Source organism: Biomphalaria glabrata, chromosome 11 (genome assembly GCF_947242115.1).
Source record: "Biomphalaria glabrata chromosome 11, xgBioGlab47.1, whole genome shotgun sequence".
In the NCBI taxonomy this organism is placed as follows: Eukaryota; Metazoa; Mollusca; class Gastropoda; family Planorbidae; genus Biomphalaria; species Biomphalaria glabrata.
This window is the reverse complement of record NC_074721.1, coordinates 41,615,559-41,634,477: the sequence shown is the minus strand read 5'-3', so window position 1 is coordinate 41,634,477 and position 18,919 is coordinate 41,615,559. Positions and strand designations below refer to the sequence as shown.

Sequence of the window (18,919 nt, the reverse complement as noted above, 5' to 3'; positions counted from 1 at the left end):
TGCTTTCAATTATTTCTTTTAAATGGCTCTATACAATTTTTCTCACGATCAATAAATGACCTGGGCACTCCTTTCTTTCCTTCGGATTGTTTTTTTTTTAAACTTTCACGGAAATCAATTAAAGGTTGTCTTAACCAGAATAGCATTCCATCTTTTTTCTATTTTGTTTGTAAGGGCGCGTGCAGTTATTGACGCTTTTGGGTGCAGAAAAGTTCAGACAACTGGCACGTGAAAACGTGAACAAAAAGATGCTGACGCAAAATTCGATCTAGATCCAGAGTTCAATTTATATCCGCAAATATTTTCCTTTTTGTTGAGAGGTTGGTTGGTAGACGAGCCCATGTTTACTTGGTCAGATAAAACAATAACTAAGGACAGAAAAATGTAAAATTGACAACTATTGATAAAAATATTCACCTGTTTTGAGACTATTTTCTGCAGCATAAGAATTTTCATTCCTTACATCATTAGATCAATCCCTTTTCACATATTTACACCGATCAGGACATAAGATGTGTTAGAAATTAAGTGGTCTTAGCATGGTTTCACTGGAGATCCACGGAGCTATTTTATTGTACGCGTTTACTTCAGGTAAGAGACACGTACACATATTACAACCTAACAGTGACAGTTCTCCTTTAGGCAATTTGCTAATAGTAATATAAATAGTGATATTGGCTGAGTGGTGAAGACAGAGATCTTGTAAAGGCGGTTGGTCGTTGTGCTGGCCATTTTACTTCTTTTTAAAAGTATTATTATCAATGTGCATGTTTAATACCTTAATTAATACATTTAATTTATTCATATTTGTGTACATTTAATAAAAACGCATATAAATGTTAATATTGTTTATATTGTATATTATCTTCTTATATTATAAATTAAAAGACGTTAAATAAAAAATTACGTCTAACGTGTGTCAATGTTTCTTGCATGTTAATTAAGCTGATTCAGGCAACCCAATCCAGAGCACTTGTACGGATTTGTCCTAGCATAAAGACACAGAAATTTAATTTTATTCTTGAGTCTTTCTGAGTATTTTATAAGATTTTGGTTTTCTCTTTGTAAATTATGGTTTAGTGTTTATGTAATATGAAGAATGAATAATTGTGAAAGTTTCAACTTGATCCGAGAATGGGTGTGGGAGAAATAACGTGTACAAACCTTTAACAAGAAAGACAGAGTGAGTTGATATAAGCTTTGTACAAATTATGACTGCCTGGTCGAGCGCTTAACTATGTTCGGTCGTCTCCATGGTCCCGGGTTCGAACCCTGCCTGCTTCCATCCCCTTCGTTCTGAGCTAGGTTTGGAATGTTGAAGGAACAACCGAAACATGTAGAAACATTTTACAAACAAACATTTTACAAACAAACAAACATTTTACAAACAACATTTTACAAAGAAACATTTTACAAAGAAACATTTTACAAACAAACATTTTACAAACAAACATTTTACAAACAAACATTTAACAAACAAACATTAAACAAACAAACATTTTACAAACAACATTTTACAAACAAACATTTTACAAACAAACATTTTACAAACAAACATTTTACAAACAAACATTTTACAAACATTTAACAAACAAACATTTAACAAACAAACATTTTCACAAACAAACATTTTCACAAACAGACATTTTTACAAACAAACATTTTTACAAACAAACATCTTTACAAACAAACATTTTTACAAACATTTTTTACAAACATTTTTACAAATAAACATTTTAACAAACAAACATTTTACAAACAAACATTTTTACAAACAAACATTTTTACAAACAAACATAAACAAAATGTCAGCAGTCAGTTTCTCTTCCAGTCGTTTGTTGAGGTAGAAAAAGCAATGGCTGACTGATATAAAGCTGCTTGGTCACGTATTAATTAGACTTAATGGCTTATGGGTTAAAGCGATGCATGTAAGCACAAAAATGTCGATGTTGGCAGCTCGATGATCCTAAGCTATGCATTAGAAACCTTTCTATTTTCATAAGCACTTATTATGACACCGTGAGTCTGTTAGCCTCACCATGTAGTCTTTTCATGGACTCCTCCTTGATGGTGGTGATGGTGGTGGTGGTGGTGGTGGTGGTGGTTGTGGTGGTGATGATGGTGGTGATGGTATTGGTGATGGTGGTGGTGATGGTGGTGGTTGTAGTGGTGGTGATGGTGGTGGTGGTGGTGGTGGTGGTGGTGGTGGTGGTGATGTGATGATGGTGTTGGCGATGGTGATGGTGGTGGTGATGGTGGTGGTGGTGGTGATGGTGATGATGGTGTTGGTGATGGTGTTGGCGATGGTAATGGTGGTGGTGATGGTGGTGGTGATGGTGGTGGTGGTGGTGGTAATGGTAGTGGTGGTGGTGGTGGTGATGATGGTGGTGATGGTGTTGGCGATGGTGATGGTGATGGTGGTGGTGATGGTGGTGGTTGTAGTGGTGGTAATGATGGTGGTGATGGTGGTGGTGATGGTGTTGGCGATGGTGATGGTGGTGGTGATGGTGATGGTGGTGATGATGGTGGTGATGGTGGTGGTGATGGTGGTGGTGGTGGTGGTGGTGGTGGTGGTGGTGGTGATGGTGGTGGTGATGGTGTTGGCGATGGTAGTGGTGATGGTGTGGGAGGGGGTACTGGATGCGACGAAACGATAATAGACCAAATATTTATATACATTAGTTATCTCCCTTTCTTCATGTTGCATCTCATGCAATGTTCACCCTGGACACTTTCGGACTGGACACACTCACCCTGGACACAGTCACCCTGGACACATTAAGACTGGAGACCTTTTGAATTGGATGTGAGTAAACAAAGAGAGTTTGTGTGGAATCACAAATTTAGAATCGCACCCCCCCCCCTTTCCAAAGTAGTCCACTCAGTCACGTAAAAAAGGCAGGTTTCACTATTTTCAAAGACTCAAAAAAAAACAAATTTTTACTGCTGCAGGGGTAAACGACTGTATAGAAAATACGAAAAACATGCATATATGTAACCCTGCCGGACCAAGTAAAAACAAAGGACATTTGGGCCACGAGGCCTTCATCAGCTACAAAACAAACAAAAAATTAACACAAAATAGTCTTAAGTGAACTTAGCTGTACGATGTTGTTCTCTATCGAGGCAGAAAAGAAATGAGCTACGCTGGTGTAAAAGCGCGGGAAAACGGAAGGGGGGCGGAGATGTCAGGCAAAGATGAATGGGAAAAGGGGGGTACCGTAGTGTTAGTGCCCATATTAAATAAAAGTGTGCTGGTTGTTGATCCCGTTAGGTTGGAGGGTGCCTGACATGTAAATAAGTTTGTTTTCGATCTGCAGACGGGTGTTTTTGTCGTTGCCTTGTTGTATAGCAGTGACGAGGAGGTCGGTGGTACCCCTATGATGTGTGTTATTAAAATGGATAGAGACGGGCTTAGTTGCAAAGTTACGAATGTCTCTGAGGTGTTCTTGGAGTCGTGTTTTTAAGGTCCTCCCTGTGTTTCAAATATAGACCAACTGACACCTTGAGCATATTATAGCATATATGACTCCTCTACTATTACAGTTAAATTTGCCACTGATCTTGATGGTCATCTTAGGACAGGTGATGGGGTGGGGGTGGCGAGCGTGTGTTCGCAGGTCTGACAGTTACGTCGCTTACATGGCCAAGTGCCAGGTTCACTTGAAATGTTGTAACTTTGCAACTAAGCCCGTCTCTATTAGATCAACAAAACTGTAGCAGAAGTAATTAACTTGTGTTTATTGTTCAGTTCTAGGCGAGGATTGCTACACGGTCAACACGGTCTACTGGGTGTGTCCAAGCGAGGTCACAAAATCCGAAGCGGTGTCCGAGTGTAGCAAACGCTATGGCTACATACTGCTTCAGCCCAAGCAGGCGACAGAGTTCAATTTCTGGAAATCTTTTCTCTCTAGCAGTAAGAGCTACTGGGTTGGAGCCGTCGCGCTGAGCGCGCTGAAAAGTAAGTGAAAGGGGAGGATTTAAATATTTTGTGAAGTGCTGTCGTGTAATTGTTGATGCTAAGATACTCTTTGACGTTTTATGTAAACACTGTTTTTCTTCTGTTGTTCCTGTATTGAGAATCAGGCATGACCACATGATATCTAAGCAAACAATTCTTTGTATAAATTTGTACTTTTTAACAATTATGTCCATAGTGACTTCTTTACGAATATTGAAAAAATACCACCACTATCCGTATTGTGCATACCTGTGCAGTCTACATACAAATATATTATTTCTTACTACCTTGTAGACGTTTACAGTCTATACAGACACTGATCTTCTTCTGTTGTTCTAATATAAAGCATCAACATAACCTCATATCTCAACAAGCTTCTACATCAAATTGTTACTAAATTAGTATTTAGTTTCATCCTTTTTTTTTTTTTACATATGTCAAAGTTTTTTTGTTTTTAAATTCTCCACCACCATTGTCAATATAGCGCATGCTTGTGCAGTCTACAGAGAAATAATATATTAAAGAGGGGAAGAGGAAAAATTTAAAAAAAAGGGGAAAAAAAGGAGGAAAATATTCAAGAAAAGAAAAAAGTATATATATACACATATATACATATGAAATAACTTGTAGCACGACTCTAATTGGCCCCTGTAAAAAAAAAAAAGCCACAGAGAAATTGTTTCTGAACAGAAACTCCCGATATGCTGACTCTAGCAGACAGGATTTCCACCTTGAAGTAGTTTTCCAAATCTCAAGGGAGGAAATCAGGAAATCAGGAATTGTCATAGGAAAGGAGACAACAATTATTTGTTTATTGTTTATTAACAAAAAGATGCATATTTTATTAGTAAGCGTACAAATTAAATAGTTACATTTTAAAGTACAACGATTGCAAACATGGCAATGCAAATAGTTACATTTACATTTCATAATATTTTAACGTTTTAAATATGGCGTTATACAAAAAAAAAGTCACGCAAGACTAAACAGTATTTAAATTGTAATAATCTGGGAAAGCGGAAACTTATTATAGTTCCCATGCACTTGCACCTTAGCGAACTGATTACTCCATATGTCCCTCAGCGAGCCCTGCACTCAATGGGCTCAACGCTTCTAATGGTGCCACGTTTCTCCCTCAAAAGATACGGTCTGCGGGCTTTTTCAGCGCACGGACCAAAGGTTTGGAACTCACTCCCCATCTCAGACACATTCTACAGTACATTCAAGAAGAACATTATGACCTATCTGTTTACAACTTTTTTAGATTAATTTGTCATTTTAGCTGTCGTGTTTATGTTTGTAATGTTATTACAGCGCCTTGAGCCTACATTTTGTTTGTTAACAGTGCTCTATAAATTAAATTATTATTATTATTATTATTATTGTTATTATCACTAATACTGAACACATTAACTTTTCGTTAACAATTTTAATTCGTAATTTAACAGAAAAAGGCACACAAGGTAAAGAAAAGTTAAGCCGCCATCTACAAGAGAAAGCGTTTATCAGCGTTACATATAGCAAATTATATAGGTCACGGTTTGTTCTTCAAAGTCGTTACATCTGTACGCATCCTTAATCTCTAAGATAACTCCTTAATTTAAGCATGATTCTCTATATACAGGTTACGCCTGGGAAGGCACGAACAGCGCCGTTCCAAGCAGCTATTTCCCTAATGGTATCCCTAGTAACATAGGTGTATCCGACTGTGTTAGTTTTGAGAGGCAAAAATTGGACGGTGGTGACGTTTATGGATTGCTTGGTGGATCCTGTACGCAATCAAAAGGTAACTGTGTATTTTATATACCAAGTTATTTAGGAAATGACAAATTAAACACACATTTATATGTAAGATATCGTGTCTGATGGTGAGGAGGCTTGAAATAACATGATCATAAAGAGAGTTTGTGTAAAACACAAACTCAGACCCATGGGTCATACATTCGGTAAGCAATACAGGTTTCACTATTTCCCCTTACGAATATCAGAACATACGAAATACAGACATCATTTGCTAACATATCTCCCTCCATACCACCGGTTCTCAACCTTTTTAGCTTGGCGACCCCTTTTTATACCCCCCCCCACTCTACAACGACCCCCCCCCCCCCACGAACACACGTACAGCAATAGAAGAATAGACAAACACAATCCATCTTAGGCGACTCCTGGCAAATCGTTAATCGACCCCCAAAGGGGGTCGTGACCCACAGGTTGAGAACCCCTGCTCCATACGGAGCGAATGTGTTGCCGAAGTGTTTTACGTTATGCTTGGTATAATATAGTTAATATTCGTATTATATGCATTCAATAAAGATACGGCTCAGCGCGACCCTGGCCTAACTGATGTGAGTGAATGATCATCTCACTGTGGCTGGACATATGGACAAAAAGATTGGTGAATGGTCAATATCTAATTCATGGCCTCTGGAAAAAAATATCACTTCGCTGGCACAGTGGTTAGTGTCTTGGCATGATGAGGTCTTGAGCCCCACAAGTTTGAATTCAAGCCGTACACGAACACGGTAACTCAGATCCCCTCTTTTTTCTCTCCCCCTTCCCCTTTTTTTTTCCCAACGGGTCCTGAGATGAGCTCCTATTGAAAAATCAGAGCAGGAACTTGCCAGGAAGGACTCAGTTCTCCCGTACTGCTCTGGCAAGAAAATGGGCCGCTCGGCGTAATGCCTCGTAGCTACCATACAAGTCGAGTGACTGCTCAGACACGTCCCCCCTTTAGCTCTCGGAGCTGGGGGACACGCGTACAAGACGTGCGACACCGTTCCCGGCGGGTCCAGATAAGTGATCTGACCGTAGCGCACTGAGCTAGGTAAAAGCATGAGCTATTGCTAAAAAAAAATACATTGGTAAACATAAAGAACAGATTTACTATTGTTAGTTCTAGACCTATTTAAATATGTAATTACATGGCTGATCCAAACTAATTGATACGATTACACTTGATATAAGCTTTTTTTTTTTTTTTTTTTTCTATTCTTCTTGTTTTTAGTTTTAATTTAGATCTGTTACATGGCCAAATAATGAACAGAATTTTTTTTTATATCATTTTCAGCTTTTGTTTGTCAGAAGCCATTGGGTAAGATTTCATGGTGCTAATTATTTCATTATAATCTCATAAACATTATCGAATCGTAAAAAAAATAAAAAATAAAACAAGAGTGAACAATAAATTAAGAGTTGTAATGTTCTTACAAGTTTTTTTTTTTTTTTTTGTTTCCCGCCTTTTCTAGACACGACTTTAACCACAACAACGCCACCCCAGACAGTGTCTTCTACAACACAATTCACTTTAGGTAATAACATTTTGTTATGTTTTGTGATGTGTTCAATTTATCTTTACTTTCAGGGATATTCTAAGTTCTAAGATTTTAAGTTAACTTATGACAAATGAACTGGCTGGCTTTTGACACGCTTCTTAAAGTCAAGTAAAGTTCCTCTTTCAGACCTTGCGATCTGTGGCCAACGGTTAACGAGGGTGTCATGCGGCCAGCACAACGACCAACCGTCTTTACTTTTTCCAATTAATGTCAGGTACCCATTAGAGCTGGGTGAACTCATAGGCGACCTAAAATCCCGCAATTCAAAATCAAAGTCTTCACCTGGATTCTAACCCAGAGAGTTCGGAAGCCAAGCACTTACCACTCAGCCACCGAGTCCCCTGCTTCTTAAAGTGGCTTCTGTAAACTCATAGGACAGTGTTGAGACAGTCTGTCACTTCTTATTAGTGAGCAGTATGTTATCAACATACTAGTTCTCTCCCCTCTTGTTTTTTCGTGGGGTGACTATCCGCAGAAATAAGAGAGTGATCTTTCCTTTACTTCTTGCTCGTCCAAACTGTTGAGCGAAGAAGACAATTATATATATAAATGTTTGGTCTGATAGCATTAAAATGACAGTATCAAAACGTTATCAAACGTAATTAAAAGTTAACATTTTAACATTTTAATGCAAAAGTAATGTTGTAATGTTTTTTTCTTACAAGTTTTTCTTTTCTTTTTATTTACCGTTTTCTTCTAGACACGACTTCCTCCACCACAACGCCACCACAGACAGCGTACTCTACAGCACAATCCACTTTAGGTAATAACATTATCTTACGTCTTCTGATGTGTTCAATTTATCTTTACCTACAGGGATTTGAATTACATCGAAATATTGCAGGCAAAAAGAAAGGAATGGAGAAAGATAGGAGCTTCGATCTAGCATCTTAATCGTCCCAGGTTCGAATCCCCCCCCTTCCTGCACCACATTCGCATTTCAAAGTCCTGAGGGAGATTCGAGCTAGAATTCTGAAAGAATACACGAAACAATTAAAGCATGTAAAGCATGTAAAGCATGTAAAGCAAGTAAAGCATGTAAAGCAATAGATTTTTATAACCTAATAGAGTTTTCAAAGTTACGGATAAGATCTTAGATTTATCGGACTTTGACAAGACCACACATTCTTTCAGTATTCAAAGAATGGAATGCAAAGTGCTAAAAGTGTCTTATGTAGTCCCTTTCTTGAATTTTTATAAATAAATTTAAAATTACCATTTTATTTATAAAAAAAAAAATTACCATTTTTGTTTCTATTTCAGCAATATCAGAAAGTACCGACAGTAAAACACTGTCTCCTCTAGACGTCATTTTATTCATGACAGAATCTGTGTCACTGACCACCGATTTGACACCGGAAGTACAACTGGCAGTGTCAAGACAGTCTGACACATCGTACTATGCAGAGGAATCGTCAATAACAAATTCTGGGTCTCAGTCTCAGAGCACGATAATGAGGAGTACGAATATCCGAGATAATAAAAACGTATTGATCTTGACATCAATAACAAATGAGCCTAGTTCAACCTTATCAACAGAGAATACATATGCATCTGAGCCTAGTTCAACCTTATCAACAGAGAATACATATGCATCTGAGCCTAGTTCAATCTTATCAACAGAGAATATATATGAATTTGAAGCAAAATCAACCTTATCAACAGTGGATACATATGCATCTGAAGCTAGTTCAACATTATCAACAGAGAATATATATGCATCTGAAAGTATTTCAACCTTATCAACAGGTTCTCAGCCTAGTTTTCCAAACTTATCAACAGTCGCATCATCTGAATTGTATTCAACCCTATCAACAGTTGCAAGATCGGACCCTAGTCTAACCTCGCCAACAGCAACAGCTTTCGAACCTGGTCTAACCTCGCAAACAGCAACAGCTTTCGAACCTGGTCTAGCCATAATTAAAGACGCAAATTCACAGCTTAGCCCAATCTTATCAACACTATCTGCATCTAGTTCAACCTTATTTATGAATACAACTGCTGAACTAATGCTTATCTTATCAAGAAACACGGAAACTCAACCTAGTAAAACTTTACAAATAACGGGATTTACAGAACCTAATCAAACTATACCATTATCGGGATTATCTGAACCTATTCAAACTATACCATTATCGGGATTATCTGAACCTATTCAAACTATACCATTATCGGGATTATCTGAACCTATTCAAACTATACCATTATCGGGATTATCTGAACCTATTCAAACTATACCATTATCGGGATTATCTGAACCTATTCAAACTATACCATTATCGGGATTATCTGAACCTAGTGAAACTATACCATTATCGGGATTATCTGAACCTAGTGAAACTATATTAATAACGTCATTATCTGAACCTGGTCAAATATTATCAGCATTATCTTCATTATTTATCCAAGGTTCGAAACCCAGCGAAACCTTCTCAACACTGGAAACACTGACGTCTTCTCAATCGAGTGTGTCCCAAACAAATCCCAGTGTCACACAATCACTGGACACACTGACGTCTTCTCAATCGAGTGTGTCCCAAACAAATCCCAGTGTCACACAATCACTGGAAACCTTGGCAAAGACTGAATCTATTGCAGCATCAGAGGCTGTGGATACTGAGTTGACATCGTTTCATCATTTATCATTAACCACATATTCATCATTTCAACAATCAACTTTAGAGTACCCCGGTACATTAGCTACTACGTATTCAATGTCACTCAACACCAACGTATCAACCCTATCAACAGACTTGCTTTCAAGCTCCGTACCATCATACACCGCAACAGCCGCAGTCACTCTACCAACCAGCGATGAGTCGACCACATCGACATCCACCACCGCCGCCACCAACATCAAATCTGCGTCTTGCATGTGCTCATGTCGATGCAACAGCAAGTCGTCTCGTCTGCCAACTTTAACACAAGTCAACACTCAACAACTGGTACAGGAGATTCGAACCCAGCTGCACGAAGACAAAACGGTAATATTATGTATATATGTTTATAAACAATATATCTATTTGACCTATGAACCCCCTTTAATGTTAATTTTATAAGCTTATTAAAATAGAGAAAGTACTTTTTCTAGTTATTAGTCAGACATTGTAGAGCTGTACAAGCGTTTCTTAAATGCTCTCCCCTTTTACATGTTGATCACCTTTTCGGAAATTAAAATTTGTCTCTCATATGTCTTAAAAATATGAATGCGTTATTGTCGATAGTCTGGGCAATTTGATTATGAGAAGTTACAAATAAAAGAAAAGATAAGCCCATATTAGATGCATAATTACCTGTCTTTATTTCTGTTCTTTACTCCAGCCACTTGTACTCTAAACTGACCACCCTTTACACACAGTCCTGACAGCCCGCTGTTTACTCAACCATGTACACTCAAGGTCCACTGGTCATTTCATACACAGGCACACACACTGCACTACCAGCCACTCAAAACATATACACCTACTATCACAGCTACTGGTATGAAAGCCTAGAATGTCAGGAAGATAAAAACCATAACCCAATTTAAGTTTGAGACAAAGAATGCAGTGATTTAAGTTTCTAATGTTGCATAATACATGTATCGATATGTTTTTTTGTTGTTGTTTTTTTTACAGAATTTATCTTCAACTGTCAGAAAATTGACGTCTGCTGAGGATAAGAGAAAGTCTGCCCAGACTGTAGGAAGTCTTGCAGTGGTGACTTTAGTGATAGTCTTTAGCAGTCTGGTACTTTTGGATTTGACTCGCTTAGTTCAGTGCATCATTAGACAATCTACTGACAGGGAAGACAACTCTGAAAGTCGTAATAATTGCTCGTATAGTCAATACGATTATCGTTCTTACTAGTGAAAGAAGTATTCATTGTAAATATAAAACGGCGCTACATAAACAGTATATATATGTATATATATATATATATATATATATATATATATATATATATATATATATATATATATATATGTGTGTTTGTGTGTGTTTGTGTGTGTGTGTGTGTCTTGGTGTGTATGTGTGTTTGTATATGCCACCCTAACATAAGAATGACGGAACGCTTGTTCTGAGAATCTGGGATTGTTTACTAATTTCATAAAAGACAATAACCCAGGGGTTCTTAACCTGTGGGGTCGCGACCAACTTGGGGGTCGAATGACGATTTGTCAGGGGTCGCCTAAGACCATCGAAAACATGGATTGTTTTTTGTCTATTCTTCTATTGCTGTATGTGTGTGTGTGGAGGGGGTCCGGCAGAGTGGGGGATTGTAAAAATGGGTCGCCGGGCTTAAAAGGTTGAGAACCGTTGCAATAACCAATACAGGTTGACTAGTTTCACGTGTTTACTCTAGTATTGTGATGCCAGCACAATCCACTCATTGAAACATGTAGTAGATACAGGGGAATGCTGTCAAGTTGTAAATGTTTGTAAAATGTTTGGCATGTTTCGGATGTCCCTTCAAATTTGATGATAAATTCATCCTAGCCTAAAACTGCTGCAGGAGGCGCGGTGGATGAGTAATAAAGCGCTTCCAAATCGAGGGGGGTCCAGGGTTCGAATCATGCTGAAGACTGGGATTTTTAATTTCGGGATTTTTTAGAGCACCTCTGAGTCCACCCAGCTCAAAAAGGGGAAAAGTAAAGGCGGTTAGTCGTTGTGCTGGCCACATGACACCCTCGTTAACCGTTGGCCACAGAAAAAGATAACCTTTACGTTATCTGCCCTAAAGCTAAACCTCCTGCAGAACAACGGAGAAAGACAGCGGGCAGCCACCATCAGAATCGATGGCCTTTGGTAAAATCAAAGCAGATTTTAGGTTGGCCTTCTCTGTATATGAAATAAACCTCTTATACAAATGATTGTATAATGAACCTACTTTATATTCATTTTGGGAATAGAGCAGGGTGGACCCTGAAATCCCGAAATTCAAAATCCCAGTCTTCACCAAGATTCGAACCCAGGAGCCTAGGTTCAGAAACATAGCGCTATACCACTCAGCCACAGCACCACATAATATATAAATATGTATGTAAATGTAAAGATGCATGTGAATAAGGTTTACATTGTTTAATATGCATTAATATACAAGTCCTTTGACAAATACAATAAAATATGCACGTGTTCAAAGAGCTAAATAGATTTTATTTGTATTCTTATTTTAGTTGTTTCCTCTCACTATTGATTTGCATATGTCAGGCCGGTGGAGAGGTGGAAAGCAATACTTACATAACAACAGTTTTAGGAATTCAATCGCACCAACAAAATCATTTATATTTCTTGGAACCTTTGGGCTTCCATAGGAAATAAAAACAGACCCTTCCGAAAGAATCCCAATAATTTCGTTCGTCTGCAACAGAGGACAATGGACAACCCAGTGATCGTCAAGTGTGGACAGTTTATAAACAATTTTAACGCGAACTTATGTGTAAACCGTAAACTTAGGTTAGTGTCTTATGTGTTGTTGGCAATGTAGTCTCTTCAGTACTGAATAAACATAAAAAAATACTATATCAAAAAAAAAATACTTACAAGAGTAACACCTTTAGTAAAATCACTAAATTTAGAAAGCCTTCAGGAGAGAAGACTCAAAAGTAAAGTAGCAATTAAACATAAAACACTGAACCATAATCTTCAAATGCAAAAACAAAATCTAATAAAATACTCAGAAAGACTCAAAGAAAAAGGCACATTCCTCGTTCCTTATGCTAAGACAAATTTGTACAAATAGTCCTTCTTCCCTAGCGCCATTAGAGCATGGAATGGGTTGCCTGAGCTAGCTAGGACAACCAGTGACCTGGCAGAATTTATGTCATTGGTTATATGAATGACTAAGATAAGATAAGATTGAATGAATGCACAAAATAATAATAAAAATGAATACTGATCCGACAAAAACAAAGAAAAAACTAACAGTGACATGATGGTCACTAACAGTACTTTGATGGTCACTAACAGTACCATGATGGTCACTAACAGTACTTTGATGGTCACTAACAGTACCATGATGGGCACTAACAGTACCACGATGGGCACTAACAGTACCATGATGGGCACTAACAGTACCATAATGAGCACTAACAGTAACACTATGTGCACTAACAGTACCATGATGGGCACTAACAGTACCAAGATGGGCACTAACAGTACCATGATGGCCACTAAGACGCAGATTTAAGAAATAGGAGGGAAGCTGTGACTTTGGGAGCTAATAAGGTTTTCCACTCAAAGGTCTGCAACTATCTGTCGAGTAACCTGGTTAGGTGGGAAAGATGGCGCTTAAAAGTCAAGATAACTCTACTGACTTGAATTATTATATATTTTGGGGAAGGGAGGAGAGTGGTAAGGTCAGCAAGGTTATGTAGAGATTTCGGCAATTTCTCGTTATTGAAGTCCCGGACCGTCATATTTTCTTTTCATTTTTTTATCAATAACTCTTTCTCTCTCTCTCTCTTTCTCTCTCTCTCTCTCTGGCTGCATTAACGACAAAATACAATAAGAGAAAAAAGATGAGAAAGCGATATGGGGAAATATGGAGGTGAAATAAGGAAACCTAAACAGAAAAAAAGTTAGCAAACGAAAAGAGGAAAATTGGAAGAGATTTTAAAATAGACAAAAATAAAACAATGTCAAAGACACTCAATTGAAAGATAACTTTGTCAACACAAAATATCTCAAGACTATCTGTTGACCTTCCTGTCAACTCTGCAACATTACTTCCAAATTTGTTTATACATGAGTTTCTAATTGTCAAGTCTGCAAAAACATTTTTTTTTTAATTTTCTGCTGAAATTAAATAGAGGTGAATGTTATCTTAGTATTAAATAGGTCATTATTAATTAAACATAAAAAAAATAAAAAAGATAAAATTACATTTTACTATTATTTAGGGATTTTTTTTTAAACAAACGAATGAATATCTGTACAAATGAATGTTCGGTCAACATAGTTTGATTTCAGCAAAAATCAACATAGTCAGCCCAATGTACTGTTAATAAATAGTAAATAAGGCTGTAAAGTATGGAGCATTGTAAATTTTAAATATTAAACTTGATTATATTTAAGGATTTCTACTGGTTTTCTTTTTTTTTTTAAGCAGGCTATTGTATCTTTATGAGATAAGTTTTCTTGGCCTCTAATTAAATTCTATTCAAGCTAAACAAATTTGTGAGCATATAATCTATGTGTAACCATAAACAAACAAACAAAATATATAAATAAAACAAATATGTAGGTTTAAACAGCTATATCTACTATGAGAAGTTACTGCGTTACACAATTTGTGCAAATAGGATGACAATACTTTATAGCCTAATACTGCAATAGCAACAATCTGTTTGTTCTAGATATAATAGTCTTGATGTCACCAGAATACTTAACTTTCTAATTTACTTATTTATTAATAGCATTATTGAATTTTCTTACGAAGATTGTAGCGAAGGAGTCTTTAAACTTCTCTTTCCTATCTATGAACTAAATATGTGAGTTAAACAGGTGACAAACTATGTGACAAATTATTTTTTCTCCAACATATTTTAAAAGCCTAGATATGTTAAAATTAGCTTTACGATTGGACCGATTTCGCTAGAAGTGTATAGATTGCACCAAATGGTTATTGCCTGTGTTAGCTGATAGTGAGAAAGAGAGACCCCAAAAGACCTCGCTGGCGCCTCGAGCTTTCTCATGTATATGTATGTAGATAGTTTCTATATGTTGTTTTACATATGTTTATATGCCGTGTATCTAGATTAGTACGTTGTGAATAAATGTTTGTATGTTGAGCATATATGCCTGTATGTTATGTATATATGTTTGTATGTTGAGTATATATGTATGTATGTTATGTATATATGTTTGTATGTTGAGTATATATGTATGTATGTTATGTATATATGTTTGTATGTTGAGTATATATGTATGTATGTTATGTATAAATGTTTGCATGCTGAAAGTATATGTTTGTTTGTTGAGCATATATGCCTCTATGTTATGTATATATCTTTGCATGCTGAAAGTATATGTTTGTTTTTTAACATATATGTCTGTGTGCTATATATATATATATAAATGTTTGCATGTTTAATTTATATATTTGTATGTTGTGCATATATCTTTGTATGTTGAACTTATATATGTGTATCTTGTGTGTATATTTTTGAATGTGGTGCGAAACTTTTTGTATGGAGTTTCTATATGTGTATAAGTTGCGTATATATATTGTGCATATATCTGCATAATGTGTCCATATGCTCACGTGTATGTGTTTGTAGTGATATGTTTTAATGGACCTCATTCACCAATCGTACACAAACAACATTTAGTCACGAGATAATATTGATAAAACAACGGGGGAAAAAAACTGTCACGTGATAGCCATCGTGTATTAATAATTAGATCGTAATTTGTATAAAAGAGATAGAGAATCACGTGGCTAAATGTTGTTTGTTTACGATTGGTGAATGAGTTCCTTTGTTAAATAACACTCACCCATTATCCAGTGGCCGCTGTCTATAATCCAATATAATCCAATGAAAATGAAATAATAATCCAATGAATGAATAAACTAAAACAAATAATCCACTAAATTCACATTAGAAAAAAAATCAAATCCAACAATGAATGTCTGGTCTTCTATTCTTCCATAGATTTATCCCCAAAGAAATAAGGTACACAGTTCAACACTTCGCTCTGTTAGTCTACACACCCACGTGTCCATAAGCGCACGAGATTGTCACACATCCACAAACTCATGTCATCATTTTGACCAGTCTGTAATTGGCCAGTAAAAAAAAAAAAAGTAGACTTTATAAAAAGATTCTTAAAACTTAGTCAAGGCAATAGAGCATGGTTACAGTTGTATGTTCAGGCTATATGTTGTATGTTGTGCTTATGTTGTAAGTTATGCAGATAACTTTTATGTTTTGTCTATACGCATAGAGGCTAAGAGGTAAACCGTTTGGCTTCCAAACCAAGGGGTACCAGTTCGAATCCAGGTGAAGACTTGGATTTTTAATTTCGGGATCTATAGGGCGTGGAAGCCACACTGCTATAATGGGTACCTGACAGTCGGTTGGTCGTTGTGCTGACCACACGACACCCTCGTTAACAGTAGACTAAGAAACATATGTTCTGAATGGAGAACTTTACTATTTATGATATATGCAGTGGCGTTACTTGAAATGCGGGGGTTGGGAGCGCACCGGATAGCAACCACCAGAAGGTGACGATCAAGTGGTAAAAATGCAGTTTTTCAAAAAAAAAAACACTTTTTTTTTAAAAACTAAAATAAGGGACGTTTGATATACGCTACATATTTACATACAGCACTGTAGTGCTCACTTCTCTTTTATATGCATCAGAGTCATGCACCTTATATTACCGCCACATGAAAAAGCTTAACTCCTTTCACTTATGCTGACGAAAATTCATAAGGTGCATTGGTCTGAACACTTACCAGATACTGAAATCCTACAGTTGTTGGGCAGGACATGAAGTCCGCATGTCAGACAATCGCCTTCCCAAACGACTTCTGTACGGGGAGCTGTGTTTAAAAAGCGCCCCCCCCCCTCGGGGGTCAATACAAGCGCTATAAAGACACCCTTAAGAGCTCCTACAAGGAGTGTGATATAGACTTTCACGGTTGGGAAACAATAAGTCTCGATCTCTCCTCATGGCGCGAATCTGTGAGTCTCGGAGTCACGAGATACGACGCAAGAAGAGTGGCCAGGGTGAAAGAGCGCAGAACCAAAAGTTGAGAGAAGAAGCAGGCCTATCTGCAACTGACCAAACCTACCCATGTCACGTATGCGGCCCGCTTTTTAAAGCAGAGGAATGAGGCTCTTGAGTTTACCAGCAGCTATAAACTCACTGTAGCCAACTCCTAATAATATTTCAACACAAACCATCCAGAACAAGAATGTGGCACCCACAAGATACAAAAAACGCGTGGACATCTTGACTATATCCTGTTTCCTTGAAGGTTTAATGCAACAAAATAATTAATTACCAGTAATTCATTTACTATTAAGTTAATTTTTTTTTATTGATTCGTGTTTTTGTTAGATACAATAAATAAATGTGTTTCTTCTTGATCTGAGAATGGGTGTGGGAGAAATAACGTGTTCAAACCTCGGCGCAGACTGGATATAGAAGTAAGTTAAGTAAAGACTAAGACTAAGGCTAAGGCTAAGACTAAGACTAAGACTAAGACTAAGACTAAGGCTAAGACTAAGACGAAGGCTAAGGCTAAGACTAAGACTAAGACTAAGGCTAAGACTAAGACTAAGACTAAGACTGAGACTAAGACTAAGACTAAGGCTAAGGCTAAGACTAAGACTAAGACTAAGACTAAGACTAAGACTAAGACTGAGACTAAGACTAAGACTAAGACTAAGGCTAAGACTAAGACTAAGACTAAGGCTAAGGCTAAGACTAAGACTAAGACTAAGGCTAAGACTAAGACTAAGACTAAGACTGCTTTATTGATCCTTATGGAAATTTGTTGTGATTACAAGGACTATTTTTTCTCATGTAAAGACAACACAACAGAAACATACACATAAATAGAACAGACAAAACATTAAGAGTTCATTCAGCAACTACACACAGGCATCTTCGTCCTTTTCATGTTTCCTGATCAACGAGTGGCGGTGATAGAGTCTGACCGAGTGAGGTACGAACAAGTTTTTGTATCGCTCTCTTGTTTTGACTGACAGCTGTAGCCCACTTAGCGACGAACTGACGTAGTTCTGATGGAGCGGGTGGCCGATGTCTTCCAAGATTTTGTTCGATTTTCCTTAGACACTTTTGTTCAAAAAGTTCCTTTAAAGTTCCCCTTTCAGACCTTGAGATCTATAGAGCAGATGACGTAAAGGTCATCTGTCTCTGTGGCCCACAGTTAACCAGGGTCTCATGTGGCCAGCACAACGACCAACCGCCTTGATATAAGATTGTTTAAAAACAGAAGTAAAGAAACCCACAAAATGAGACAAAAAAAAACCCATAGAATAATAGGCATGAAAGCCCAAAATCTGATGGCGAAGAACTTAAAGAGCTTAATTTCAGATATTTAAAAACCAATAAAGAAAACATACAAAAATTAAACCATAACAATAGGGTAAGAGCAGATAACTGTTTATCACTTTGAAACTTGAGTTATCTTCCTCTCAATTTCACAAAGCTTTATTCCAACTCCCAATATTGATTTATTTTTTTTAATGAGACTCATGTTAATTATTGATGAAGTTTAATTAAGTTTTATTTAGCTCACAAGTATTGACAACACCTCAAGTACACTAGTAAAAAAAAAAAGCTTTTCAAATTTAATTAGCACAGCGTTTGAAGTTTTTAAAAACCTATACATGAGTTGAATTATGTATAAGACACCTCCTTTGTTGACTAGAAGGTGGCAAAGCAACCGTCCACAACATGTGGTAGTTTCTTGTATCTGAACAACACATTTATAAATATGCAACACTGTCTTCTAATGTCATGGTTAAACATTCCAGTCGAAGTCTGCATGTACACATAAGCGATCATAGGACTCTGGGAACATGAGTGTCCTCTGTCTCATGGCGACAGGATTTTATTGTGGAGCCTGTCTACTAGCCCTGAACCGCCCAGGTAATTATTAT

At 37.1% G+C, this 18,919-nt stretch overlaps 1 protein-coding gene across 1 annotated transcript; it reads left to right on the top strand.

Annotated features, from left to right (window-relative positions):
* Nucleotides 1-2,234: 2,234 nt before the first annotated feature.
* Nucleotides 2,235-13,464, top strand: LOC129928988 (autotransporter adhesin BpaC-like). The gene is made up of 8 exons (XM_056045607.1): nucleotides 2,235-2,296; nucleotides 2,443-2,540; nucleotides 3,758-3,961; nucleotides 5,586-5,747; nucleotides 8,560-8,757; nucleotides 9,046-10,280; nucleotides 10,914-11,113; nucleotides 13,224-13,464. The coding sequence occupies exons 1-8, from the start codon at nucleotides 2,235-2,237 to the stop codon at nucleotides 13,462-13,464; spliced, it is 2,400 nt and encodes a 799-aa protein (XP_055901582.1).
* Nucleotides 13,465-18,919: the final 5,455 nt, after the last annotated feature.

Bases quoted from the DNA above. Each gene is read 5' to 3' on its own strand.
- LOC129928988 (XM_056045607.1), top strand. From the start codon at position 2,235: ATGGTGATGGTGGTGGTGATGGTGGTGGTGGTGGTGATGGTGATGATG. The intron at 2,541-3,757 runs GTGATGGTGGTG...GTTCAGTTCTAG, and splicing joins TGATGGTGGTGATGGTGGTG to GCGAGGATTGCTACACGGTC. The intron at 11,114-13,223 runs GTATAGTCAATA...GGTCACTAACAG, and splicing joins GAAAGTCGTAATAATTGCTC to TACTTTGATGGTCACTAACA.